The sequence below is a fragment of the Neolamprologus brichardi genome, chromosome 6 (genome assembly GCF_056152115.1).
Source record: "Neolamprologus brichardi isolate AB-2024 chromosome 6, ASM5615211v1, whole genome shotgun sequence".
Classification (NCBI taxonomy): domain Eukaryota; kingdom Metazoa; phylum Chordata; class Actinopteri; order Cichliformes; family Cichlidae; genus Neolamprologus; species Neolamprologus brichardi.
In genome coordinates, this window is record NC_142109.1 from 18583037 (window position 1) to 18610844 (window position 27808).

The 27808-nt window shown below is 41.0% G+C and overlaps 1 protein-coding gene across 1 annotated transcript in view; it reads right to left on the bottom strand.

Annotated features, from left to right (window-relative positions):
• Window positions 1–2761: 2761 nt before the first annotated feature.
• Window positions 2762–27808, bottom strand: part of klhl5 (kelch-like family member 5) — a 43313-nt gene continuing 18266 nt past the window's right edge. The window contains exons 3-13 of the mRNA XM_006787255.3: window positions 25386–25522; window positions 23747–23943; window positions 22249–22461; window positions 16990–17176; window positions 16155–16379; window positions 15248–15323; window positions 14580–14666; window positions 13031–13105; window positions 12614–12751; window positions 7877–8048; window positions 2762–5184 (exon numbers count right to left, since the gene is read on the bottom strand). Of these exons, the coding sequence (XP_006787318.3) occupies window positions 5128–5184; window positions 7877–8048; window positions 12614–12751; window positions 13031–13105; window positions 14580–14666; window positions 15248–15323; window positions 16155–16379; window positions 16990–17176; window positions 22249–22461; window positions 23747–23943; window positions 25386–25522 (1564 nt within the window). The 3' untranslated portion in view covers window positions 2762–5127. The remainder of the gene's footprint in view (window positions 5185–7876; window positions 8049–12613; window positions 12752–13030; window positions 13106–14579; window positions 14667–15247; window positions 15324–16154; window positions 16380–16989; window positions 17177–22248; window positions 22462–23746; window positions 23944–25385; window positions 25523–27808) is intronic.

Genomic DNA, 27808 nt, shown 5'->3' on the forward strand with positions numbered 1-27808 from the left:
ACACACAGTTCCTTTGAAACATCACAAAACATTGAATACAAATTAAAGTCACGCCACAAATTAATACCACTGGGCAGTTTTCACCTTTTCCAAACAGCATTATTGTTACAAGTATCAAGCCCACCTGAAGTTAACTGAAATCATGCTTTCACCACAGATCCAGCAGGTGGCAGCTTTTCATAGTTTTTATTTAAAGAACATCTCTTTCTACTCTCCAGGCATGCCTATCTGCATATCTTTGTCCCATTTCATTTCTGCGGTCCTCTGGGTGTTTACTGATGTCCTTTTTGGAAGTTAACCAATTTCAGTGCTTTTCTCAGTGCTTTACAGAATGACCCACCCGATATAAATTAGGAGAAACTTCTGCCTCCCTTGTGTTACCTCATTTTGTCCATAGGCAGAAAGAAAATGCTGATGACCTTCTGATGATCCGTGTACTACCCAGGCAGAGAGCTGGGATGAAATGCCAGCTGTGTGACACAAATATTCCTCTCTGCTCTGGCATGCCGAAGCAGAATACACCCTGCTGACTCAGATCTCATTAAGATGCACTGAAGGGAGCAGCTGTATGATTTTCAAGCAAAATGGTAAAATTAGAGCAGAGAGAGATGAAAAAATGAGCTGATGAAAAATGAATGAGTGTTTTTGCCAACGAGACAATGCGAGCAGAGCTTTTATGCAGGATGCGGTGCGTTAATAGAAAGAAAAAAGGAACTGCTGCACTTTACAAAATATAAAGAAAGCAGGTCTATATGACATAGTGAAAGCTGACAGATAATCACTGAAAATTACTTCCTTTATTTCCTTTATTATGTGAACCATTTCAGCTTTCCATCGTTGCAGCTGCGGAGGAAATGAGATTCTCATGGTATTTTTTTTCTGCTCCTTCCTCCTTATTCTTTCACAAAAAAAATCCCAAATGAATATGTTTCTGCCCTCCAGGAATCATGCAAGTTTTATGTAGGTGTTACAAGTTGCCCTGAAAAGATACTTTGAAATATCTTTATGTTCTTTTTCAGGTTTTTTTCCTCTTCTTTTAAACAAATCTGATCCTGGAGGTTTTTGTCAATCACGTGGTGTTATTTTTATCTCCACACTTTCTAGGCATTCAGTGTCTAGCAGAGCACAGGAGCATTGCAGGAGAGCAGTTCCTTAAATATTCTGTTTTTGGCAGGTTAAGTGGTACTGAACCTTGGGCTACCCCCGCACGACAATCCTATTTTTCAGAAGAGGCAACATTCGTTTCTCTTTTGCTGTAATATGCATTTATTAATACTGATAAAAGATAAAAGGCATTATTACGGCACTACATGCAATCATGCTACATACAATCTTGAAACTGAGAATCAGTCCTAGACTATACAGTGAGCCCTTATCAAGACCACACAACCAGAATACAGAGCAATCCAAACACAACACATGCAAGATGGGCTCACCCTGTGTGTGTTGGATACTAGGAGGCAGTTTTGGCAGTAGACAGATCCGCGTCAGTAACCACTGAGATCCTCCAAAGGAGCTTTTTATTTTAGTGCATCTCATAATCTCCAGCTGATGATTTTTCTCGCCCCAGTGATCACGGATATGAAAACAGTCAAATTTCAACCCGTGGTGTTTTAAAAGCTCCAAACGCGACAACTGTGACAAAACTGTCACAGTGACGTTGACTTGTAAACATCTATGATGAATTTTTAGTCTGCAAATCAATATTCTGATAGTGTTAACACAACAAAGTGCACTCATACACTTTCTTTCTCAAAGCTGTGATTAAAACGTAGGCAAAACAAACGCGTGCACAAGTGCCAGCACCGTGATGACACCATCAGTAATGAACGCACCTTTTCCCATTTGTTTTCCCCAAAGTGACGAGGAAGTGAGGTTGAAAATTTGCTCTTAATTCACAGTATCTGTCATTTCTTTCTGTTTGTTCCAGCTCTTTATTGAAGCCATATAGTGTTTTTACTGGGCGACACATAAAGGATTTTATACACACTCACACCAGTCAGTCTCCACAAACTTTAGGGTCTTTACTAGAATTAAAAATACAGTTTTGTGGGTCTCACAAGTGCTTGACTGCACAGCATATCTGCTTTATTCTGCTGCTGCGTTGATGCAGATGTTGACAGATGCAAGTGTTTACCGGTTATTTTCAAGTGTAGGATGCAGAATGAAGCAGACCACTTTGTGTCTCCCTCTTGCTGCTGTCAGGGGAAATAGACTCAGGTGCAGTAAGGCAGCAAGACAAGGTCACCAGCATCATCTCTGAACGCCACCGGGAGTCGTTTGTCAGAAGCACTTATGATTTAAAGCTTCCTCTGCAATAAATATCAGAGTGAATCACTTGGCTACTGGTCACTGTCCTGAGGCTAAAATATCTATAAACTGCCCCCATTCCTCCTCCCTGCACACTTGTTCCACTCTGCCTCGAACAGCTGTGGTGTCTCTGGTTCGCTGTTTAGCTTTTACATTTGAGGAGCTGCACTTAAGACTAATGAGGATCCATATTAACCTCCAGGCACATGAAAATACATTCAAAATTGCACTTCAGCAGCCAAAAACCTGCACAGAAACCTTTGAACTGCAAAGGGCCTTGGCTGGAGTCGCACCAATGGGGGTGCTGTTAGAAATAAGAGCCAAATTTACACCACAGTGGCATTTACTGTGAATGTGACAAACGCAAACTGCCAGCTGCAACATCTGTAGCATAAACATGATTAGCTGTTGCTGTTAAAACGCCTCTGTCGAGCAGGGAAAAAGCCACGGGAAGTGGTAAATCACATCTTGACTTTAATGTATAAAAGACCAATGATAGCTACAGCAGCATATATTGTACATACATAATGTATTTTGTAAAAGACGAGCAGCTGTGCAGTTTCCCACTGACCGCTTTTATTACATCGCTTCATCATCTGAATTCATGTTACAAAAAACAAAACACAATAACACACAGCATTTTCAGTGGGAAGTGTATAATACAGACACCGTAATGCAGTAAGACTACATTCAGACTTTATATTTATGTACATAATATACAGTTATAGTTAGATTTGGAATGTGTTTTATGTTATTTTTAACCTCTTGCTGAAATCATACGACACAGTGGAGATGACACACTTCTTCTGCTGTGATCTGAAGAGAATTACTCTAAATAAACACCAGGCAGGTTTGAAGAAGCAAGCGAGGGTGGGGGAGAAAATAGAATAATGCAGCAGTGCATTAGGCTTGAATAAACATCAGCTCGGCAGAGGGGAATTGCGAGCCTTTGCGTCTCCGCTTTTTAGATGTCAAGCTGGCAAATTTGCGCGGCTTTTCAGTCTTCACCGGCTCCTGGGGCGCTTGGCTTTCAGCTGTGTGGTTAAGTGTGTCTTTGTGTGTGTGCGATATGTCCGTGTGTTTGTAAAGTGCATCCTGGGGGCTATATTAGCCCTACATCTGTCAGTTCAGAGAGGAAGCCTGTTTTGCCTCTCACTGTCAGGAGTTTCCTTGCTCTGCACTGGACAGACAGACAGACAGACACAACATGACCAACAGGAAACAGAGAGGAAATGCACAATTAAGGATGCAGCATGAAATTTTTGTGCCGTGTGCCGGTAGGGAGTCTGCTGTCAGAACCTTGCATTCCCTACGTTTCCTGACCCACAGTTTGTTCCACAGCATTCATCTGCCCCTCATGTCTTATGTTTTGTCTACAGTAGCATCGAATCCAATAACGCTTTGAACTCGACATCAAACAAAATATCGGCACCGGCTGAATCAACGTTATTAAATTCATGGTCTCATTATATGGTCTGTTGTTCATTTTTCTGGGCCTGAAATTGGGCTCTAAAGCAAAGCGGTGCAAGCAAGCGTGTGTGTGTGTGTGTACGTGCGGTGACGAAGTGGGAAAACGGGGATGAAGAGAAAGCAGCAGGGAATTGAAGATGTGGTGAGGGGAAGATTCTCATTTGAGATAAAAATATACTCCTTGCAATTTCTGAGCACCCAACACACACCAACACACAGACGTGTAGACACACACACACACACACACAGACACACAGACGTGTAGACACACACACACACAGGAAATGAAGAAACCTCTACAGCGGAGGGAAAAAATACGGTAGCTGAACAGACCCTGCCTGTAAATAGCTGACCCTGTGGTCTGGAGGAAATTGAAAACAAAATTTTCCTGCAGGGATCAACAAAGGATCACAGTGTTATCACCATTATCATCTCACACACACACACAGACACACACACTTCAAACCCAAATATCCTGCTTAATGGACCTAGAGTTGTGCAAAAATGGCAGTTAAAAACAAACAATGAAGTCAAAATTTGGACAATCTTCTGTTGCAAATTAAAGAAAAATAAAATATTAAAAAGCTGAGATAAACTTCATACCACAGCATTGCAGAGGCTTCAGATGTGAGCTGATGCAACATGGAAGACATACGCGCAGAAATATTTGATGAAGCATGAAATGTTTTTGCATGAAAATTGTAGTTCCTCACAGAATCGCTGTTCGTGAGGGTGTGCTGATTATGTCAAAAGTCTTTCTTTCATCTGTCGGCGGGTAACGGTGGGAAAAAGCAAGGGGAAGAAGAGCACTTGCCAACTGCAGCATAAAAATAATAGGGACCATCTTAAATTAGCATCAGTACAGAGCATCAGATACTGTTTGGAGAAACAAAGAGCGTAACGTGATGAGGCAGTTTTGACAATCTTGCTCTGTCTTCCACCTTTTTACTCAGCACAAATGGGAGCTGGAAGCAGCCGTGTAGATTTACACGTGCACGTACGGTATGTGTGGGACAGCTGTTCTGTCGAGCTCGGATAAACACTGCACATTTCCTCTCTGCCATGTGTATTTCTGGCAGTTCACTTCTGTGGCACAAAGTATCGGGACGTGAGAACTTTATCGGAGAGCTACTGACATGTACCTGAACCCTAATCTGCCTAAAATCTGAAGGATTAGTCGGCATTACGCAGAGTAAAATGTGTCTTTGCTGAAGAGTGTTCGCAAACAGTTTCCTGGTGTGGCCGGAAAGACCTCTCGGTGTCCCCAGCAGTGTCGGCGGTGGCAAAGAGGAGGGTCTGCGAGCCATATGGTGAACAGTCTGCCATCTACTATGTGAGGTTGTGTTTTCACAGTCTGACTGCCACCACGCACGCGCCTGCCCTGCCCAGACACAGAGGTGCTACCTGCAAAGATAACAGGGAAAACATAAGGAACACAGTCAGAGATGTGGATTGTTTATATGACTGAAAATTACTATTAAACTACTGAGTTGCATTGTTTCATGGTTTTGAAAATGTTGAATGTAAAGACTGCAAATTTGGATACATATGGGATACGGCTATATTTTTAAATGGTCTGCAGCTCACTTGAGCAATTATTTAATTTCATTTTAGTCTTTTGGGGGAACAAATTTATTGATTTTGCCTCAATAAAAATATCAGTTTCGAGTATAAATGCTGTAAATAAATCTACAGCATAATATCTGCCCCGTGCCTGAGGGTAGTGATCCAAAATAATGGGAAATAGACTGATTCTTATACAGCAATCTACTTAAAGAGCACTTTTTTTAACAAGTGATTTTTATCTAACATTCACACACACAATCATACTCCAATCAATGCATCGGGACTTTGGGTTCTGATTGTAGGGGGTCAGTATTTTGCTCAAGGATATTTTGGCATGCAGGCTGGAGCAGCCAGGAATCCAACCACCAACCTTCAAACTTTACCACCCAAAACATGAGTCAATACCAGAAAAAAACAAAAAACAAACTAGAAACATGACTCTATGGGAATGATAATATCCTGTTTGACTTAAAAGTTCATAAGCACCTTGTTAACATATACAGATGGATAACACACACGTGCTGATACACAGGCGTGCACTCTCTTGACCACTACGCCGAATTTACTAATGACGACTACTTGATATAATTTAAAGCTTGAGAAAAAAAAAAAACTGAACAGAATTGAAATGACTTTGTTGGCTGCTTTAGGTGTGCTATTCTCCACAGTCTGGATCTATTAGGTGGTGATGGATGATCTCAGTGGCAGCCAATTTCAGCTTTACTATCTATTTTAAGATGCTTCAGCTGCAGTCTCTGCTGCCTCTGCAAGCCTCTTTGCAACCTACGGTGTCCCTATCGTGCTATTTTTGACTTGACTCATGGCCACGATAATTTTGGGCTATTTCGTTATTTCTTTCTGTTCTTGTTCCAGGGTGCAATGATTGTATAGCATACATCTTTAATGACTTTAAAAAACACTCAGGCCAGTGATGTGTGTACGTAAACTTTTGACCAGAAATGTAAATGCACAGAATGGGAGGGAGGTCCCAGAATACAGTGATGCTGCCAAACAAAAACTGACTGCAGAGGGAAATAACCCATCATAGTTATTTGGAGTAAACGGGTCCTGAAAGTGAACGGAAGGAAATGGGTTATTATGTGACTGCAGGGAATGCATGCTGTTGATATCAACACTGAGCCCAGCAGGGAGCAGAAAGTGACGATGATAACCGAGTGTTGGAGGTGGTGTTTTAAAGAGCATCAGTAAGTGGTGACAGCACAGTTTCAGGGGAACACAGTGAAGCTGTAACTGCAGCAGCAGACACGAGTCGAACCTGAACCAGCTGACAGGTTTTTATGCCGAAATGCCGAGGTAATTTCTTCTAATATCATTTTGAACAAACTGACTCATTTCCACATAATTTATAATAATAAAAAAAGGGGAACAAAGAGAAGGCTTCAGTGTTTATGTTTGACATCACTGTTACTGCACAGACAAACCATGCCGAGCCTCCTTTTAGCACCTATATTACCCAATTTGGCATCATTGAGACTGACAGATTTGTGCCAAAGCCAAGAGTGGAAGTGATGCCACTAGGATGGCACTGACAATACACCAACTGATTTGTTTGTTTAAGTCTCTGACAGTAGATACAGGACATATTTAATGGTCTCAGCATTTCTCCTCTCATCTGAGTTTGTCCTCGTCCCTCCCTGCCAGTCTGAGCAGTTCAATGCATTCTGCTTCCTTCCTCCCACACCTCTCTTGTTCTCAGCATGGTGCCTGTCTCTAAAATGGCAGATTTTAACAGAAAAATCTGCCAACCAAAGTTGGAAATCCTCTGAGGCTACGTGGGAGATGGGGTATAAACTGAAGAGTGGCAGAGACTCCTGAAAGCCGCTCAATGAGATCACTCAACTTTGAGCGGCAATATCCAGCGGCAAGGACAATATTAGCAGGAGGAAAACACACATTTACATAACAATGAAAACATGCCAAGATACATCGGAGAGGAGCTGAGGGAAGGTCAAACTGTGACTGAGTGTTTATACATTTCACCTACTGATTGTAAATTTGTGTTGTGTTTACTACACGTCTTTTACTGAACTGCAATCAGTGTGTGTGTGTTCATACCTGGATGCCCTCTCTGGATACTCTCAAGCTTCACTTGGTTCACATTTTGTCATGCTTTCAGTCTTATTCCAAATTGAATTAAATTCATTTTTCAAATTCCAAAAAAAAAATCACATGTACAGAAGTATTCACAGCCTTTGCAATGACACTCCAAACTGAGCTCAGGTGCATCCTGTTTCCACTGGTCATCGGTCAGATGCTTCTACAGCATGACTGGAGTCCACTTTTGGGAAATTCAGTTGATTGGACATGATTTGGAAATGCACACACCCGTCTATATAAGGTCAAATAGTTGACAGTGTCAGAGCACAGACCAGGCTAATGGTCCATGGACCACTGAGACAGGAACATGACAAAAATTTAACAAGTGAAGTGTTGTGAATACACAACATGCAGTGAATGAGCTTAAAGAGACACAGATTTGCTGCGCTGTGCACGTGTCTGCATACAGTACCTGTTTCCACTCATTTGTCTGAGGGTCGTAAGCTTCCACAGTATTGAGATACACCTGGCCATCATACCCGCCCACAGCGTACAGACGATCACCAAGGAGACAAACACCTACGGCATCTCTGCTGATGCTCATGGGAGCCACAGCTGTCCACACATCTGTCTGAGGGTCATACCTGCACACAGGAGTTCACACTGTAGTTCAGTGGTTTGTAGTTGGCGTGAGATGATGTTCATTAGCTCAGCTTAACATGAATACTGGAAGTAAAGGAAAACAGGCTATTCAAAAATAAATACCTAATTTTCACCCATCACTTTGTGCCATCTCATTTGTTTAATTTCACATAACAGAAATGACAGGATCTTACTTCAGTCATTTACATGCTGTGACCACTTCTTAGCAAAACAGCTGGACACAGTAACTTCACAGAGTTGTTTCATCACTGTATGACACTAACGCACCTTTACAGAGATCTCTGCTCACCAGCCAAATCTGGAATAAAGTGTGGGTAGGTCGATAAACAAGTCAATAAAATAATGATGTTATTCTCACCAAAATCACAAACTGTGTTCTTACAGCAGCTACATGTACCTAATTAAATGTATGTGTAGGATTTCATCAGCTGTAGATCTGCTGGCCTGTATTTTTTCACACTTTGGACGTAACCAGGAAAACTATTTTCCTTGTTTTGCAACATGTGTGCAAAGCTAAGCAGATTAAAAACATGACTTCAACTAAATACTTCACAGGGAATTTTTCAACCTATCAAATAAGCCCATTTTTCAAGGTGCTCAACTATTCCTGCGAAATATAATATATACAGAATTTTCTTGGCCCACTGGCAGTAAAGCCACTAATGACACAATCATTAGCAGACATCCCATCTTCCCACACGGGGCCAGTTTATTATACACATTCAGAAAAAAAAATAATGCAGAACTAATGTAAATGTAAAAATAACGTAAAAATGATTATACATTATATATGTATGTATACATTAGGGGTGCAACGATACACAAAATTCACGGTTTGGTTCGGTTCGATACTTTGGTGTCACGGTTCGATATTTTTTCGATACACAAAAAAATGTTCATGCCTTTTTATTAATTTGTCATTTATTAAATTTTCACGGCACATTCTGCACCACCTCTCTGTGCGTTCATCATTTGTTTGAAGCCAGCTCACCTCCTGCAACCACTTTTCCGAGAATAAGCGCTTCTTTTGTGGTTCGGACTCCTGACATTTCTTTGGAGGTGGAGGAACACCAAAGTAATTGCTTAAAGGAGCTTCTTCGACATCTTTAAGAGTTCTAAACAAATGTCTGTCCTCCTCCTGAAAATCTTATGTACGCAAACACGCGTTGCAACTTCTTATCTTGTGCGCGTTTTTTATTTTGACAGCGAATGCGCACCTGCGGACCACTTATGTGTAGACCTGGTTATTTAGCTCGTCATATTGCAGCCACAGAAATTCTTTTGTCCATGAAACCATAAAGCTGCACTTTCTTTTTTCCTTATAGTCTGATTTGTCATAACTTTTCCGTTTTGTGGTAAGCTTTTCTTTGGCTGTCACTTCTTCACCCTGACCTGTCTTATTTGGCTCAGCAGAACTAAAATATATATCCTGCTGCTTTTACACACGCACTCACATAACGCTCAGCGATTCTCTGCGCGATCAACCTCTCACATGTTTAAGCTTGCTGCGGGAGATTTCACTTGTCATGTTTGCATAGTAAGCTAACGATTGATGATGTCAGAGGAATTGGTGCGCAAATTATCATCACTCACCAATCAGTGCTGTCGCTCTCTATACACAGTTCGTGGGATTGCAAAGTGAAAGCAAAAAACAAGCGCAAATTCAAACGCGATTTCAATATGTCACATATTGACAGTGGCTCACCGATGCCAATGACATAATTACCCAGCTACATTTCCGAAAGAATGCAAAAGCATTGACATACATTTTTCCTTCCTACGATAGGCCGACGAGCAGAGCAGGGCAGCCCGACTGGAAAAATCGCTAGCCCCGGGACGTCGGGCTAGCGATTTTGCGAGCCCTGTATCTGATTGAGGAATCACTCATCTTTGGAAAAGAGAGTTTATTACAGAGAAATGTCTCTTTCCAAAATAAAGCTATACTATACGCTTCTTCTGGGCTATATTCTCAGCAGCATATTAAACATATCAGGTCCCCATAAGGAGAATCATGTGCTAACGGCTGTCTAAATGACTCGGGTAAAGTTTGTATGCGTGCTTGTTGTTTTTGTCTGCTTCCACTTGTCTTTGCACTAGGATGCTATCGGGTAAATGTGCAGTCATATTCGTTGTGTTCCCACTAGTGCTGTCAGCCTTAATCTGAAATGAGGTTAACGCCACAACACGGCAAATCTCCGTTAACGAGCTACCGCGGATTGCCCCGTGTGTGGGGCTGGACAGCGTCAACACATTAACGAGCTAACTGCGCTAACACACTAGTTCCCACTCATGTAATTGAGCATTGCGTTGCACATCTGACATACTGTTTTACTTTAGTCCATGACACGCTTACCTTCAGGGTCATACGTCACATGAAGACCAAAATAGTTCCAGACGCCAGATCTGAATGAGGGTGGGGGAGGTTCAATTTGCCATGTTGCAACAAGCTTAACTTCTGTCTCGCTAGCTTGCCCTGCGCTCAGTGAATCTGTGTTCGACTACTCCGCCTAGGCTGCACTGTCGAGCGCAGATCCACTGAGCGCTCAACCCAGACAGCACCATCAGAAGGAAAGTTGATAAAATAAATTAAAAATGTTGTATTGTTCGATACATATGCATACTGAACCGAAAGCACTGTATCGAACGGTTCAATATCGATACGAGTATCGTTGCACCCCTAGTATACATATATATATATATACATATATGTGTCTGTGTATACAGTGTTGGGGAGTAACGGAATACATGTACCGCCGTTACGTATTTAAAATACAAAATATGAGTAACTGTATTCCGTTACAGTTACCGTTTAAAAAGGTGGTATTTAGAATACAGTTACTTTGTTGAAATAAATGGATTACACAGCGGTACTTCCCTGTTTCATATTCTGGCGGGTCAGGACTGTTTGGGTTTTGTTTGACAGCTACGTTCTGTTGTTCCAGGCGGCAGCCATGGTTACAGGGTGACGCTCTCTCTCTGCGTGTTTCCTGGGTGAGAGAGCGCCTGTTGTTGTTGTTGTGCTAAGCTAATAGGCAGAATGCTACAGGTATAACTCTAAAGAATGTAGCATCATACGCAGTGTAGTCCGTGCTGCAGGGAGAATGGACTGCCATACCCGTTATGTGTCTGTGAGCGAGGAGGGAGAAAAGGGAAAAGTACGAGCTGTCATGAGCAGAAACGGGAGCTGGAAGCATGTAAATATAATAATAACCACTGCAGCCAAGAAGAGTGCCTGACGAGCCCAGCTGTAAGTAAGCTATTAAGACTCGACTGTACACCGTGTTCGTGTTTTCCTCCAAAAACAATAAGTTCTGTTGGAGCAGCCTTTCAACGCCTCTCTCTGTCTCTCGTTGGCAAAGTTGACCCAGACAACAAAGTAAAGCTAGTTTTCGGCTACGAGCCAACACAGAACCCACCGTATTAGCCAGAGGTCCCTTTACTACGGTTCGGAGCCGCGGACCTTCAGTAACAGTAATAAATCACAGCAATAGTACATTCATGTAGTTGTAAACAGCATGATAATATATTAAGTAATCCAAAATATTCAGAATACGTTACTCTCATTGAGTAACGTAACGGAATACGTTACAGAATACATTTTGGGGCATGTATTCTGTAATGGAATACATTTTAAAAGTAACCTTCCCAACACTGTGTGTATATATATGTGTCTGTGTATATATATATATATATATATATATATATATAAACAATACTGGCAGCTGCCAGTGTTACCCCTCAGCCTCGTAGTAGCAACATGTAGAGTATATATGTCCAAATCCTGTGTTCTAAAGTTATCACTTTCACAAAATTTTCAGAAAGCTTGATCTTTGACCTTGAGGTTTAGGCCACTGAAATTTGAAATCATACAAGCTTTTTAGTAGCTGCACCTATGGTATCAATTTCAAACTTCTACGTCGCCTTGGTCTTGAGTCATCACGCTCATAAATGTGCCCATGCTGCATCATCCTGTCGGGTAGTAGGCCATCAGCCTTTTAGGATAAGGGATAATAATAATAACAATAATAACAATAATAATAATAAAATACATCCTCCAAAATATCCAATAATTGAAATCAGCACGTTTCTACGATTTTACAACCAAAACTGTTAAAAACAATCAAACACTGTGGTAGAAAACTCAAGAACACAAATCTTTGTTGTGATGTCTTTATCACACTTTCTTTCTCACTACCAAAGCCACGGTGTGGTGCACTGTCCGGTTCATTTGTTCATGTCAGCAGCTGCATCTTTGTCCTTGAGCAGAGATTCAAATGTCCTTTCTTACTGATGCGCTGACAGTAGCCTTACACTCAATTATAATACACACGATACTAAATCAAGGTCACACCCTGCTCCCATTTAGTATTTTCATTAGCAAGATTAATGAGTAATAATTCTGCACATTGCAATGAGGTTTCAAAAGACACTAAAATTTTTCCATTAATTTTACAAATGCTGCCACTGTATGAAAGACACATTATAAGCGCCACAATACTTTAGCATATTTCAAATCAAGCAAACAGATTCATAAATGTGGACTCACCTTTCCACACAATCACTTAACCGAGATGCCAGGGATGACGCCGGAGCATCGTGGCCTCCGATGGCGTACAGGAACCCGTGCCACGTGGCCACGCCCACACCTCCACGCCTTTTAGCCATAGGGGCACAACCACTCCACCTAAAAATGAAGAATACAGTTAGAAAAAAAGGAGAGGGAAACATATTGTTTGAAAATTACTTTACTCTTTCCAGTCCTTCCATTAGACCTTAATCAAAGTACATGACAAGCTTTTTTCAGTGTTGTCTGTTCCAACATCCTGTGAGGGTTACTAGTCTCCTTTGATCTGTGGGTAAATAACCTAACAGGAAGAGGCGCTTCACTAGAGGAACATGTAGACAGGAAACAAAATAGGAGACAGCAATTAGTTGCTGACAGATGAAGTCCCCGGTCTCTGACCTGTTGGTGTGGGGGTCGAAACACTCCACTGAACGCAGGCAGGATGAGCCGTCACGACCTCCTACTGCATACAATCTGAGGAAGAGGGAAGATGGTGTTATCCCTCTGAACATTTCTGGACTCTGGAAGTCCCTTTTCAATTTAGTGACACTGAAGCAGATGGTACAAGGTGGAAGACCGGCATATGTGTGTGTCTGTGTGTGTAGCTTGTGAAGGTTTTTTTGAGGGCAAAATGAGGTGGGAAAAATCAATCAGCCATCACTCTTGGTGCAACACAACCCTGAGCAGTCAGTCAGTCTGTGTGTGTGTGTGTGTGTGTGTCCATGGATGTGAAGTTGGGACGGTAAAGAAAAAAATGAAACGGGGCCAGTCAAGCAAGTAATGAGTTCCATCAGGCAAAGCGCTCTGAGAGTACACAACACATATAGTACATGACACACTCACCAAAGCACACAGCCATGCTCACACACACTAACACACACACACAAAACTGCTGGGCAAGGTTAGCCATTGCTTCTGTATTAATTAGCATCTATAAAGCATTTCACTGTCTCCGAGGCCCTGAATAATAAAAACAACATGCAATATTTGGTTCTATTAACTTCCAATTCTTTGTCCAGCGAGGCCCTAAAAGCCCTAAAGCCTTATTAAATCCAGCTATTTAAATAAATGTTCGTCTGTGTGTGCATGTGTGTATGTGAATAAATATTGTTATGCTTTCCATTGCTGCCTCACGTGCCGGTGAGTCTTACAGAAGAAGGTGGGAAGCGACAGTAGTATAAACTTAACACTTTTATCTTCCAAACAAAGAGCGAGACTGTGAAGGTTTCAGGTCTCGTTTCTCAAATGACAAAATACTTACAAAATCTTCTCTTTATGCCACACGTGTCAAGTCACATCTTGCATAAAATTATTTTTTATTTGATTTTTGAGAGAAATATGAGCAGCTGGTAACACTGGCTTCAAACTTAGCTGGCAGATACTTTTGCTTCAAGTCATTCAAATAAATATAGAATATCACATTTTAACCCCCCCTGGTGCCTGCACTATGATTCATTTGTAGTATCTTGTCTGTATTGGTACTATTTAACTTTGAAATATGTAATTTAACGCTGCACTTTGAGCATCTTAGTTTATTTTTATATTTACCGGTACATTTATATTTCAGTTGAGGCTGCATTCTGCTATTTCCAAATGTCCACAGCAACATATCAGGGGCAACAATTAGGGCCCTCTTTGACAGACAGGTGTCCCTACACGGTAGATGATTGCCTCCTTGGCTTCACCTGAAATGGCCCTTTACACTGCGTTTGTGATGTTGATGCCTTTTGGAGCCCTTTAAACTTGAATTAACTAACAAATTATATGGCTTGCTATGTGTAACAGATGCAAAATGCTAATTCCAAAACCAAAACGTCTACACTCCATAACAAACGGCCAAAGCTGTGTTTTGTGCTAAAACAGATGCGCTAATATTGAAGGCACATATAACTTAGAACATGCAAATCCGAGTAAATTTTTACCTGAGGGGAACTGTGAGATCACTTACTTGCCATTGAGAACAGCTACTCCCACTGTGCTTCTAGGTGTAACCATGCTTGCAACAAAGCTCCACTGGCGTCCTTGAGGGTCCCACCTGACAGACACAGTGTAATTTCTCAATCCTGCTCAAAGCACAGCATAAAAACCTGTATCTCTAAGGTCTCAGTCACACAGGCTAGAGACCGGTCAGCAACTCCCTGGCAACCTCCAGTCACTAGGGAAAAATGTGTGAGTGGGGCTTTAGCAATCATTTCACAGCAGCTGCCATCAAACTCAAACAACCCTCACTAACTGCTCAGGAAACATCCATTTTTTCCTCGTGACCAGTGGTTGCCAGATGGTTGCAACCCAATGTGACCTAGGCCTTACCAATAATGAAATATGTAATGTTTAAGAAGGGAATCAAAATATGTGTCAACAGTAAAATGTCATTTTAAAGAGAGACAGCCGTTTCTCCACAGAAAAGCAGTATAAAAAAGCAGTTTAAAAAACAAACAAAAAAAGGGATATGAACAGAGATGTCAGTATTGCAAAACCTGGTCATATAAACCCAAGTTTACCCACATGGCTAACTACCAGACACTAAGTGACACTATTTAATAATTTGGATGAATTGACCCTTTAAGCTGGGTTAATATCACAGAAAAAAAACATCAGTGTGAAGTTATTTTGCACCTTTCCACTGTACTGAGGTAACTCCAGCCATCATGTCCTCCTACGGCATACATGGGTCCCTCTAGAACAGCCACACCTGCAGAAGATAAACACACGTACTATTAAATCATGAAAACTTCTCAAAACCAAATCAGCCAGGATAAGCAAAGCATCACACATATAAAGCATCATACTTTTAGGACAAGAGGTGTTAGTTTTTATGTGTGTGTATTCAACTACACCCAGGGCATTAGGCATGTAGAGTTAGCAGCATGTTGACACCTCTGTACTTCAGGGATTTATCTGCCTAAACATCTGTGCTGCCAGATGTGTTTGAAAACCCACCACAGTTCACACACTAGCACACTTTCGTAAACACAATAAAACAGCGCAGCACGCCTTATCAAATGTTGTTATAGTAATAGCAGGATACTGCTGCGAGTGGGGAGATGCCCTTCAAATGAGAAACATGGGCTCAAACCAGCCTGCTGAAGTGTTCTTGAGCCGTGGCACCGAATCTGCTGATCCACTGCAGTTGAGTTGCTCTTTTTTGTCACTTTATTGCGTTAGGAAGCAAGTGTAAGGACAACGTTTTAAGGATTGAATAAAATTTCATAACCAATTTTTTTTTTTCTTCAAAACTTTACTTTTATATCACAGTGCTTAATATCTTTGGGACATGGTTTATCCATATTGGAGCAAGATGTATCTGTAAGGTGCATCTAAGCTTCTGTTTTGATCAAAATTTGTAAGGTAAAGTCCAGTTTATAGAACAGCACAAAGTGAAGACATGCAGGAGTGTATCGACGGCAACTAAATTTGAAATAAAGTATAAATACAGCCCAAACAGGACACCTAGCTTCTTGACTCAAAATTCAAAATCTAAAGCAAAAATAAAATAAAATATAAGTTGGCAAACTGCCCTCACCTAGGCCATGCCTGTGTGTGGACATGGGGGGCATGACGCTCCAGGTTTTGCTGTGTGGGTTGTAACACTCCACAGTGTTGAGCGTCTTGAGTCCATCTCGCCCTCCAACTACGTAGAGACGCCCGTCGAGGACTGCTACACCAAACTGTAGTCTCCGTCCACTCATGGTGGCAACCTGCCTCCAGGTGTCTCGACGTAAACAATACTGCTCAATAGTCGTGGCACCTGGAAAAAAAAAAAGTAGAAAAGAAAGAAAAAAAGTATGTGCTATTAATTCTGAAACTCTCTAAACAGTACTTTTTCACACTTTGTCCTTTTATGCATTAAAAAAACAATTCAAACTTGCACCTTCTTGATAATGCCTTCTCACAGTTGTAGGATAGTGTTAAACCTGTTGACACTGATGCTCAATATTTCATTTAAAGGTAGAATTAAAGGAGCTGCTCATTAATGTGGAATCTTTTAAGCTATTAAGGTGAACCTATTATGCTTGTCCTTACTTCCTGTAGAACCGACTCGGTTCTAGTTGTGGATTCCTCACACTACACATGCGGTAGTAATTCCTTTAGGCAAAAAACCTTCAGATTACCCTAAACAGCCTGTTTAGTGAAGGAATACCCTTAATATGGTAATGTCAGCCATATAGCTGTGGCTGTGAGCAGAGATGCCCCATCTATTGAAATCTTCTGTTTGTAATGGGCATCAATCAGAACAAAGCTTTTCTAAAAGGGAAGTTACCGACTCTCAGTTTGTAGCATTTGTCACAGTTTAACTGTAAGCTCAGTCCTCCTCTACCACAGCATCACCTGTGTCTGGATGTGAGATGCTGTTGTACCTTTCGTAGCATCCATGCCACCCACAGCGAACATGGCCCCTACGGTGGCCTTGCGAGGCCGAGTGCGGGGGCTCTGAAGCAGGGGCCGATGCTGGGGTAAAAGGTGATACTTCATCCCCTCCATCAGGAGGCGTTGGCACTCTACACTTTCCCGGAGGAGAGGGTTGCTCTCAAGGTCCGCTAGGAACTACAGACACATGCAAAAAAAGAAATGAGAAAAAAAAGCAAAGGCATCAACATGCAGAATCATGTGACAGCTGCAGCTGGAATATATGGAGGGCACACGCATGTGCTACATCAGTATGGGTGTAGGGACATGTTGGCTGCGATGTTATCGCTGATTGAGGAGGTTCAAGAGCCGAAAGAAGGCTGCTGTCTCTCATTGAGAGATTAGATGAGATCAGACCAACAACCATTAATGCGCTCTCGCACACGAAACCACGCACACACCGATCATCTGACACACTAGAGAACTAATCTGCCCTCAACATCTCATCAGCTCTCCACACCCTATAACCTCATCTACAATCACACACACACACACACACACGTGCGCAAAGCACAGACACAGACACACACAAATACCCAGGGGCTGCAGCAATCCACAGCCTGTTCCTGAAAACACATCCTGAGGAAACTGCTGCCTGTGAGAGGCATGGTAGTGAGAATCAAGTTTTCCCTGAAGCATGGGGGGAATACATGATTTACATTTAGATAGGTATGTGTTTGTGTGTGAATTTCGAAGTCATTTTAGGTTAGACTTTGAGAATGCCCGCATCTCTGTTTTTTCCCCGCATGTTCAGACACAGCCACTTAGATTCAATCACAGAGAGCAGGTATAATGGAAGAACTAGAAGATAAATAAAAAAGAAGATGAAAGAGATTATTATTTTTACCCTCTCATTTATTTTCTGTGTTCTCCTCCATAATTCCCACCAACACAAATAACATTCAGCTCAAATAATTCAACTTGGTCACTGAATATAAAATCAATTTCCCCCCCGCCAGACGTGGAGAGCGTAAAGCAGGCATGGTAAATGGATAAGCAGCTTACACACCAGGGTGAACCCACACTTCTACTGCGTACAATCACTGAGGGACAAATTACAGTGAACCCTATTTGCGCATTCATTCATGTGCATGTGTGTGTTAAAAAAACGAAACGGACAGATCGAAAAAAAATAGTGTTTGTCCTCTCCGGTGGTATTTATACATCTCTCTGTGAAGGACTGAATGTGGAGGATGAGATAAGACAGCTTGCTGCAGGCGTCCCACCTTGTCCTCTCCGTCCTCTCTTTACCTCACAGTGGGCAGAGAGAAACTTGTGTTATCTTCTCTGTTTCAGCTCACGCTTGAGAGAGAGAGGGGGGCAGCATGGGCTCTGTCTTCTTCTAAAAAAATAAGCACACTCTCATACACACATCTTCCAGCTACGCACATTTTTTATTCCTTATGCGTGTCCCTGTTGCTGGATGTGCTCTTGCTCTAGCTGTCCTCTCCATCTTGATTTTTTGTGAACACCATACCACTGTACAAATTCCCACAAAACACAACTTACAAACAATACTGCTATGCAAATAATTTAATATGCAATTTTAATCATTTCAGATTTAATGTTGTCCTTTGAGACAGTTCACTGGTTTTAGGCCTGACTGTAATATCTCAGGAACTATTGGGTGTACAGCCACAACATTTTTTCCACATACAGTCATGGTAGCCACAGTCTCTTTCATTTTAGTGCCATCATTTTAGCTGTATATTTACTTTTTCCAATACTTGTACCATATCTTGTATTTAGCACTACAAAAATACAAGAAATGAACTCATTCAGTGCTAAAAAAAAATGCTGGCATCCTCACGTATTAAAGTGAAAATCTAAGTGGTAAGTAAACATTATACCTGTGAAATAAACTAGCATATTAGCACTGTCGTATTAGGTTTTACAACATCTGTTTTTTTAGCATTGTGTTGTTGGAAGGCGGGCCTTTAAATATATAATACATCATTATTCAGGTTTGCAGTAATCCATATTCTTATAAACATATTAAGAGCCAAGGCACACCATGATAAATATAATAGCATCTTTTCACTAGTGCTCTGACCTTGTAGTGTTGTTAAAAATTAAAAATTAAAAAACTAAACAAGGGAAAGTGTTTTACTGAATTTCCTTGACAGAAAAATAAAATCTCATTTTAATTCTTCTCCCTGTTCACACTGCCAATTTTGCTTCCTGAGGTATCACATAGAGAAACTTACATTTATATATATTTTTTTCTCACAGTCGGACACTGGACAAGATACTGAACCCTGAGTCACTCCTGACACATTCGTCAGGGTGTGAATGTTAGAGAGAAGAATTACAGAAAGTTATGCTTTGCTGGCAGCACTGTACAAACTAATAAGAATTAAAACCCAACAAAGAAGTCAAATAGGCTAGCAAACGGTCATATCCAGAGCAAACTAATCTTGGTTCACTAATCTGACCCAAAAAATAGGACTAACAGTTCTTATAAAAATGTTAAAGTGCCTGGAATATGTTAATTTATCACCATGAGGATAATTTGGGTGAAGGCCTATTAAGTGATCATCGTGTGCAAGTTTTATTAAATTCTGACAAATAGTGTAGAAGGATTACCAATTCTTGTGAACTGTGTCCAGGTGGCTGCACATCAGATGACTTAAAAAGGCAGCTTTATATATTAACCACAATTATTAATATAAACTTTAAACTTAAAACACATGGAGTCTGGATGAGGCAGCTATTTTCTGCAACTTTCAAGACAAAACAAGAGAATGAGTGTCAGTTTAATCAGTGACTATTATTGATGATGTAAGAGTGCTATTTTTTATATTGTCATTTATGCTTAGAAATATATAATCATTTTTATGCTGATAAAAATAATATCCTTATTAGGTCTGATAAGATTCTGTGTGTACCATGAGATGAGAGGAAGGAGCCTCAATGTTATATTTTCCATTATAGCTTTAGGAACTAGACTGTTCTGTTTCTTAAAGTTCAAGACTTCACACCTTTAAATGTTCTTCTGAGACATGACCTCTTGCAAGTTTCTGTTCTTATCATTTAGTGAGACGCTTACTTCTGCTTTTCTACATACCTCATACACACAGTTTAAGATAATTGAAAGGTCATATAGTATAGTATAGTATGGCTGGAAACACACACATACACATGCACCTACACACACACACACACACACACACACACACACACACACACACACAGAATACGGACGCTGATGTTGTTCAGATATGCCTGCTTAAGAATGTCACATGTATTTGTAATTGCATATTCTTGTATGTGACAATAAAAAGGGCTGTAGCGAAGGAATCAGTGAAAGTGAGCTGAGTTCAGGTGAAGGAATCTTTTCCTCAACTTTGGCTGACTTCCCTCGCGAGCCACAAACACAGAGAGCACCTTCTCGCTTTGTTTTGTCGTGCAGTTGAGTGTCTTGTGTTCCAGCGGGGTTTGTGCCTAGATAAACCCAACAGATGAAGACACCCACGTAGGCTTCAGCTGCCAACATGCTCCATCAGACCTGCTTGTCGGTTGTCATCCTGCCTAAACGCGCTAAATTTCCACTGGTCACAGATATTGTACAAGCTGTCATACAGCTGTTTGGTGTGCACCGTCAGGCTGATGCACTTCTGAGGAGATTAGATGAAGAATATATATGTCAATGTGTATGAGTGGGAACAGGGATCGGGAATTAAAACATTTCATCTGGTGAATTGACATCCTCTTGATGAATAATAACATGGTGGCCTAGATAGAGAGCTGACTAATTGGCTAATGAATATTGATCGGTTGTCTGTGTGAGGTTTATGTTTCACTCTATTGGCATTTCACAGCTCGTGAGGATCCTGAATGCTGGCTTATTTGTCAGTTTGTCATGGTGGCGGTGGGGGAGGAGCTGTCACACATGATACACTGTTAAAGGTAAAAATCAACCCTTGGCTCTGTGCCTCTTTTGCTTTCAGTCTCTCTGCTCTGTTGCCACTCTGCTGCTTTACCCCTCTGCCATCCATCTTCTTCCCTGATTACATGTTACAGCTACTTGTGATTTCAGCTGACCGGGGCGAAGCCATATATCTGAGCTGTTCATGCTATAAAGTGCCAAAGAACAAAAACAGGGCGATGTATAGATGCCGACAGAGATAATGGAAAGACCTGGGGGAGAACTGAGGGAAATTGTTGATAAGGGAGATGAAGAGAACAGATAATTTAGCTGCAGTTACGAGAGATATCACAGTTAATTAAGGTTTTAAAAAGTGTGTGTCTGATTATGCGTGTGGCCCTGGGCAGTAAGTGAAGTTCTGCTTAGCATAAAAACTTCTGAGCATTACAGTATAAGTCAAATGCCTGCCACACATACTAGACAGCACATAGAGCTATGACACACCTGACAGAGTAATGGTTATGGTCCCCAGCTGTCTGAAGAGGACAGTGAGACAGAGAGACAGGTTATAACCAAGAGGCCCGAGAGGAGAGAAAAAAAGGACGAGTTAAATTTGGCCAGCACACCGTCAGGGGGGAGACAGATGCACACTCCTACCGTGTACTTTGCTGTTACACATATGAGGACATAAGCATCTTTGACATCTCCCAAAATAAAATCAATAAAATATTCATGCAGGTCTAGCTTTGAAAAGCAAAGACTAATGCAGCACACTGAGTGAAATGGTCAACAACACAATATAAACACAATATAAAAACAATGTGCTCTTTGTTAGCTAACAGCGATCAATATATTTTTATTCTAAGAAACTCATGAAGCGCCGCACATCAAGACATGTCGTGTTCACGGCTAAATCTGGTTGACCAGTTGTTAGGCTTTAAACAGACACATCTAATTGTCTATGTATGTCTAAATTTGATTCGTAAGCAAAATGTATTAGGCCACTTATTTTTTTAACTATAAAATTCATGTTTACTCATTGAGCAATTTGCTTTTGTTTGGAGATCTAAAAGGTCTAAATTTTGTTAGGAAACCCTTGTGATCAGACAGTAACACATCTAATCAAAGTACACAGAGCAGCATTATCCGATGTTTACGCCTTTGATACGCTTATGCAATGTTACGTTTATTTCCTCCCAGAGTTGCCGGGTCTACTTATTAATGCAACTCTGATAATTAATTGAATTTTCACCAGGATCTCTGTATTGTGCATCTGTTTGTTAAATCTTACCATTTTAATTTTCTTGGTAACCAGTGACATTTACCTCTTTGACGCTCTCACCTGTGGTTGCAGCAGCGGGAGTCTGATATGAGCCAGCAGCCGGGGTAGGTGGCGTTGTCGAGTGGAAGCGTCATGACGGACCCAGGTTAGTAAAGACGTAACCACGGTTTCCTCATCCGGCACGTTAATCTCATCAGATGTGAGGAGCCTTTCCATCTCCTCCACTGGTAGTAAGAGGAACTCCTGGCCTCCAACCACCTCCAGAAAGTGCTCCTGGGGGTGCAAAGAAGGTTAGAGTAAAACTGAAGGATGGATGAGATGGACTGGAAGAGAAAGACAGAAGTGGGGGGAGGGGGTTAGAATAGATGAATAATGCATTGCAAAAAAAAAAAAAAAGAAGAAGAAGAAGAACAGCAGAGAGGATTTGAGAGGAGAGAGAAAAGGGATTAAGGGTTTGAAGAATACAAGTGGAGGGAGGAAAAAAGAGGAGGAAATTACAGCTTGAGAAAGGTCAGATAAAAATGGAGAGGAAAAGCTGCCAAAGGGGATCTGGATGAGAAAATATGAGATCTATTGAGTCACAAGATGGGAAGAGATGATGTGACAAAAATTAATGAATGTAATCGGTTAATCTGACAGTTATTTGCTAAATGAACTGATTAATTGCTTAGTCTATTTGCAGCTCCTTAAATTGCAGATTTCCCTGCGTGTTTTTGTCAAACAGTCCAACAAGCTACAGCTGATCACAATCTTGTGAAAGCTTATTTCTCATTAGATGTAAAAAAAAAAAAAACTCTCAACACATTTCTACCATCTGTAAAATTAAAAGAAAAAAAACAGAGAAAAAAATGTGACCTGAATAAAAAGGTAGGAATCTAAGCAGTGTCGGAGTCATTCTTGTTTAGCTCTTACACATAGACTGCAATAATCCTGTAAGCTTTGTGAGTCTGAACGTGTGTTTGAGAGTGAATTACAGACACTGACAGTCACACCCAAAGAAAGCCACCTTTATGACATAATTACCCGAGATTAAACCTTAACAATAATCCACTTACAGAGAACTGGAGAGAAAAAGAGAGGAACAGTGCTACCGATAGAGACAGACACGCAGAGTGACGCTGGATGAAAAATGAGGCATGTAAAAAAAAAAAACACCACACAAAAAAACAAGAGAACAAGAAAAAGAATAATCAAGTCGATGAAGGAGCTATTTCACCGTCACCATAGCAACTCTGTGCTGAAAAACAGCCATTGTGGCAATAATGATTGTGGTGCTGTGTGAATGAGGAGCCAATTTGTTACCAAGAATAAGATGAAGGCTGGGGGTGACTGGATTAATTAAAGGATTTTAAGTGTGCCTTAAAGCTATACTGAGGTTAAAGGTGAAAGATTGCTCTTAATTGTTTTTACATGTCACTGTTAAAGAGTTGCAGTCTACCTAGATCTGCAACATCATTTCCAGCGCTGCGTTTCCCAAAGCAGTCTTTTCATTCATATTCGTGTGGTGATTCTACAAGCAAGGGAGGTATACAAAGATGTGAACTGGCTTTGTACCCACCATGGTGTAGGCGTGAGCAGCCCGATGCAGGTCATGGCAGCCCTGAGCATCAGCATAGGAGCGGATGCCGAGACAGTTGGAGGGGTGGAGCTGCTTCATGAGGAAGGAACAGCAAGCCTGAACTACAGATGACAACTGCAGCAGGCAGGAGGCTGACAACAGAGACTCAATGGTGTCTTCCCTCAACTCAAGACGGCCTGGACGACATGAAGGGAAGAGCAGAGGAGCAAGATGGTGAAGAAAGAGAATTTAAAACGTCATAAAAATGGAAATAATGAGACTTAATGTTATTTAAGAGATCTGCAGTACTGCAACAAGATCACGTGTGTTCATCTTTTTAAAAAGAGAATAATCATTAAATATTTAGTTAATATAGAAAATGTAAAGGTAGCTAGAAAAGACTTCCTGGAGATCTTAGCCATTAATAGATGTTGAGCTCACAGTAATGTTGGTGCTTGTTTGCATAATTTAGATCTACAGCAGAGTACTGTACAGGACCTAGTCTGTTAATCCTAGCATGTCTTCATACTCTCTGTAATGGAGTATACAACAGACTAACCACACAGTTTACTTTTGCATTTTGCATGTATATTTTGTATATTGTATTGATGCATTTATATTTGTATATACTGATGCTGGAGCACAATTTCTAGATGGTGATGAGATGATGATCATTTCCACCCCCCAAAAGGAGGATAAGCCACAGAAGGTCATTGCTGCAACAAGATCACGTGTGTTCATCTTTTTAAAAGTCGATTGAAGAACTTTGAACAGCTTCACAAGGAGTGGACTGAAGCTAGTGTCAATGCATCAGGACGCACCGCACACTGAAGTCTTGAGAAGACTGCAGCAACTGTCTGCAGCATTTCTAATGTGAAGGCACCACAGCCCTCTACGAGGAGGTTTTAGAGCACTTCAAGCATCCATCTGCTGACAGGCTTTATGGAGATGCTGTTTTCCTTTTCCTGCAGGACTCAGAATCTGCCAACAGAGCCAAAACTACTACCAAACTATGAACTATGAAGAATGTACACACAGCATTCAGATCATCTTCATCTAGACAACAGGTTGTGTGTACTGAACTAGAGATAATGAATATTTACTGGAAGTGAAATATTATAAGAATACTGGGTGTTATGAGATCTATCATCAAAAACAAAAGCAGAGTACTGCAGTAAAAATATATAAATAGAGAATTTGGTGCGTTTGTTAACAATTTAATGTTTTTTTTAATTCCAAAATCATGAAAAAAGAAGTGGCCATGTATCCGTAAAGAGTAAGGTGAACATAGAGTTAAGTGATAAAAGCTGATGTCAATGCCCACCCACATCCGCTAATGGCACAGCAGCATATTTGCAAATCTCTTTAAGATGCTTTTGCCTCTGCAAGCCACTTTGCAACCCGCTTCCAGTCCAGCTCCTCTTTCTTATGGTATGTAACTGACTGATGGCATGCATGTTGTCACTGATGTCTGTTCTGTTCTATGCTGTAGGTTTGTCTTGCTGCTATTCAGTGCATGCACATGGAAGAGAACCACACAGCCAAGCACTATTTACTACAGAGAAGAAAAAAAACAATAATTCCTTCTTAAAGATTATCCTGTTTTTCTAAAAAGAAAGGGAAGTTGACCACTATATACCTGTGTATGCATATTGCACCAGGACCCACAATGCATCAGGGTCTACACCCTCCATCTTCACCTCGTCCTGCTTGGCTTCCCGCACATCACTGGTGAACATTGCAGCAAAGTAGTCAGACACAGATGAGAGGACAAGCCTGTGAGGAGAGAGTGTCAGGGATCAGTCACAGAAGACGGATGGCTGTAATGGAGCACAACAGAAAAAGTTCACTTTGACCTTGCTGACAGGATTGGGTCAGAACACAGATCAGAAAAGGGAAAGAAGAGGCACAACAAAACCATCTGAAGAATGAAACAGGAGGAGAAACCTTAAGGAATAAAATAAAAAAAAAAAAGCTTGTTGCATTGTCAAACAGCATATGCCTTTGGTTAAAAACAATCCCCTGAACTTTCTGAAACTTCCTATCTGATATTAACATACAGCCACAGTAAAAGTCTAAATGTCCCAATCGACTGATTTGTCTCTTTTAACCTCTTTACGTTAAATGTTAAAGTCTACAGGAATAAGGAAACTGGTCAGACTTCAGCACCGGGTAAGATTTCTGGAGCAGTTAGGAATGCAAAGGTCTCATTATATAATCTCCTTTTTAATATGAAGGTTGCTGAAAGACCTTTATAATAGAGATGGAAAAAAATGAGTTAGAAACCAGTGTGGGCAGAAAATGGTAAAAAAAAAAAAAAAAAGAAGTAATTATTTCACCAGTAGAGATTAAAAAAGACACCTAGTGTCCCCTGACCTTCAATCCATTCTAAAAACATACTTTATCAACCATCCATTTAAAAAACAAATGATGCAGAGCCTGAGATCTTTACAGAAACATAAATGCTATTTCAACAACATTCAGCCAGATTTCAGTCTAAGAGAGAAGAGACTGCAGCTGCTACAACTTTTCAAAGAAATACACAGGCACAGTTTCTGGACTTCCTTCAGTGTGGTACAGCACAGTCTTTGACAGTAATATGACTGTAAAACCTAACTCATGATGATTCAGACCTCTGGCTTGGAAGATTCTCTCATGATCCATTCTTAATGACTTGCCACACAATCCTTCTATCGTACTGCCGGATCCAGTCAAAAGTGAAGCCCTCCTCTGCAATGCTATCCAGTGTGCTCAGTTGGGCCTTGCTTGACACCCCTCATTTATGTAGTATACATTAATTCAAGATGTAACTTTACTCTTTGAATAAGATATGTGTTTAATTTACCCACTGCTAGTTTCTTAATCTTTTTGCACACACTCATACCCCTTGGTTAAAAAAAGGAGAACAGAAACATGAACAAATCTAGTGATGACATAAAGGAAGAAGAAAGAAGACAGAAAGAAAAGCAGGGGGAATTTGATTATAATAAGACAAGGTTAATGTAAAATTTAGTGGCAGGGAAGTCTGAGGAAGAAGTTAGCTAGTGTAATGGAAAGAAAGTGAGATGAAGGACAGAGAGAAATTATCTTAAGGTCACTTGTAAGAAGACAGTTAATTAATTCCATTCTGCAACAATCCATTAACCTTTCGTGCCACTGTAAAGTTACACACAGGCACACAAACATCTAGGCATTACAACAGCACTCGTTGGTGAATATTTACTTCCTGCTAGAGATGCCTTTGCACATGAAACCTCCAAGGAAGGATGCAAAATGCCATTGACATATATTTTTGATATCTGATCTAAATGTATCTGAGTAAAAGGCTCCCGAGTAAACCTTCTGAGGTGCAGCAACTAGTCAGTTTAACTGATTAACGTAAAAATAATTCGAAATGTTTGTTCAAGCAAAGTCCCAAACATGACCTGAATGATGACATAAACTTGTGACTCATATTAACATGTTAAACTGGCTTTGTTTGTGGCTACTTGAACATGAGTGTGTGCATGCACTGAATGTGTATAATCTCATTACTGAGTGTGACACTGGGACCTTGACAGATAGCCTGAAGCAGAGAAGAGCTGTGTGAGCGTGTGTGCAAGTGCGTGTGTGTTTATTGTGCAGACAAAGATGTCAAAAATACACTACAGTCAGCAGGAAGTCGTTCTGCCAGTATTCTAGTCAGGTATCTTCCCCCCCCCCAATCCCTCTGTCCCTGGTGCACACACACAAACATGTTCCCTTAATTTTTCATGGGTCTCTGTCTGACTAGCTGTGAGTGACACAGGCTGTATACAGCACTGGGTTATTTGCACACAAACACAAATGCACTGCGCTGAAGACAGAGACAAGGCAGGCAGTGTGTCAACGTGTAATGGAAAGAGCAGAGAGAAGACAAAATGCCAGAGTGGAGAGAGCAGGAAACAGACGAGTTGGACTCAGGAAAGGAGGGCAAGCGCTGGAAACTGAACAGTGTGTCTGTTTGTGTTTCAGTGTGGATGTGATGCTCGGTAGAGAGACACAGTAGTGGAAAAACAGAGAGGGGAAAAATAACAAGCAGGT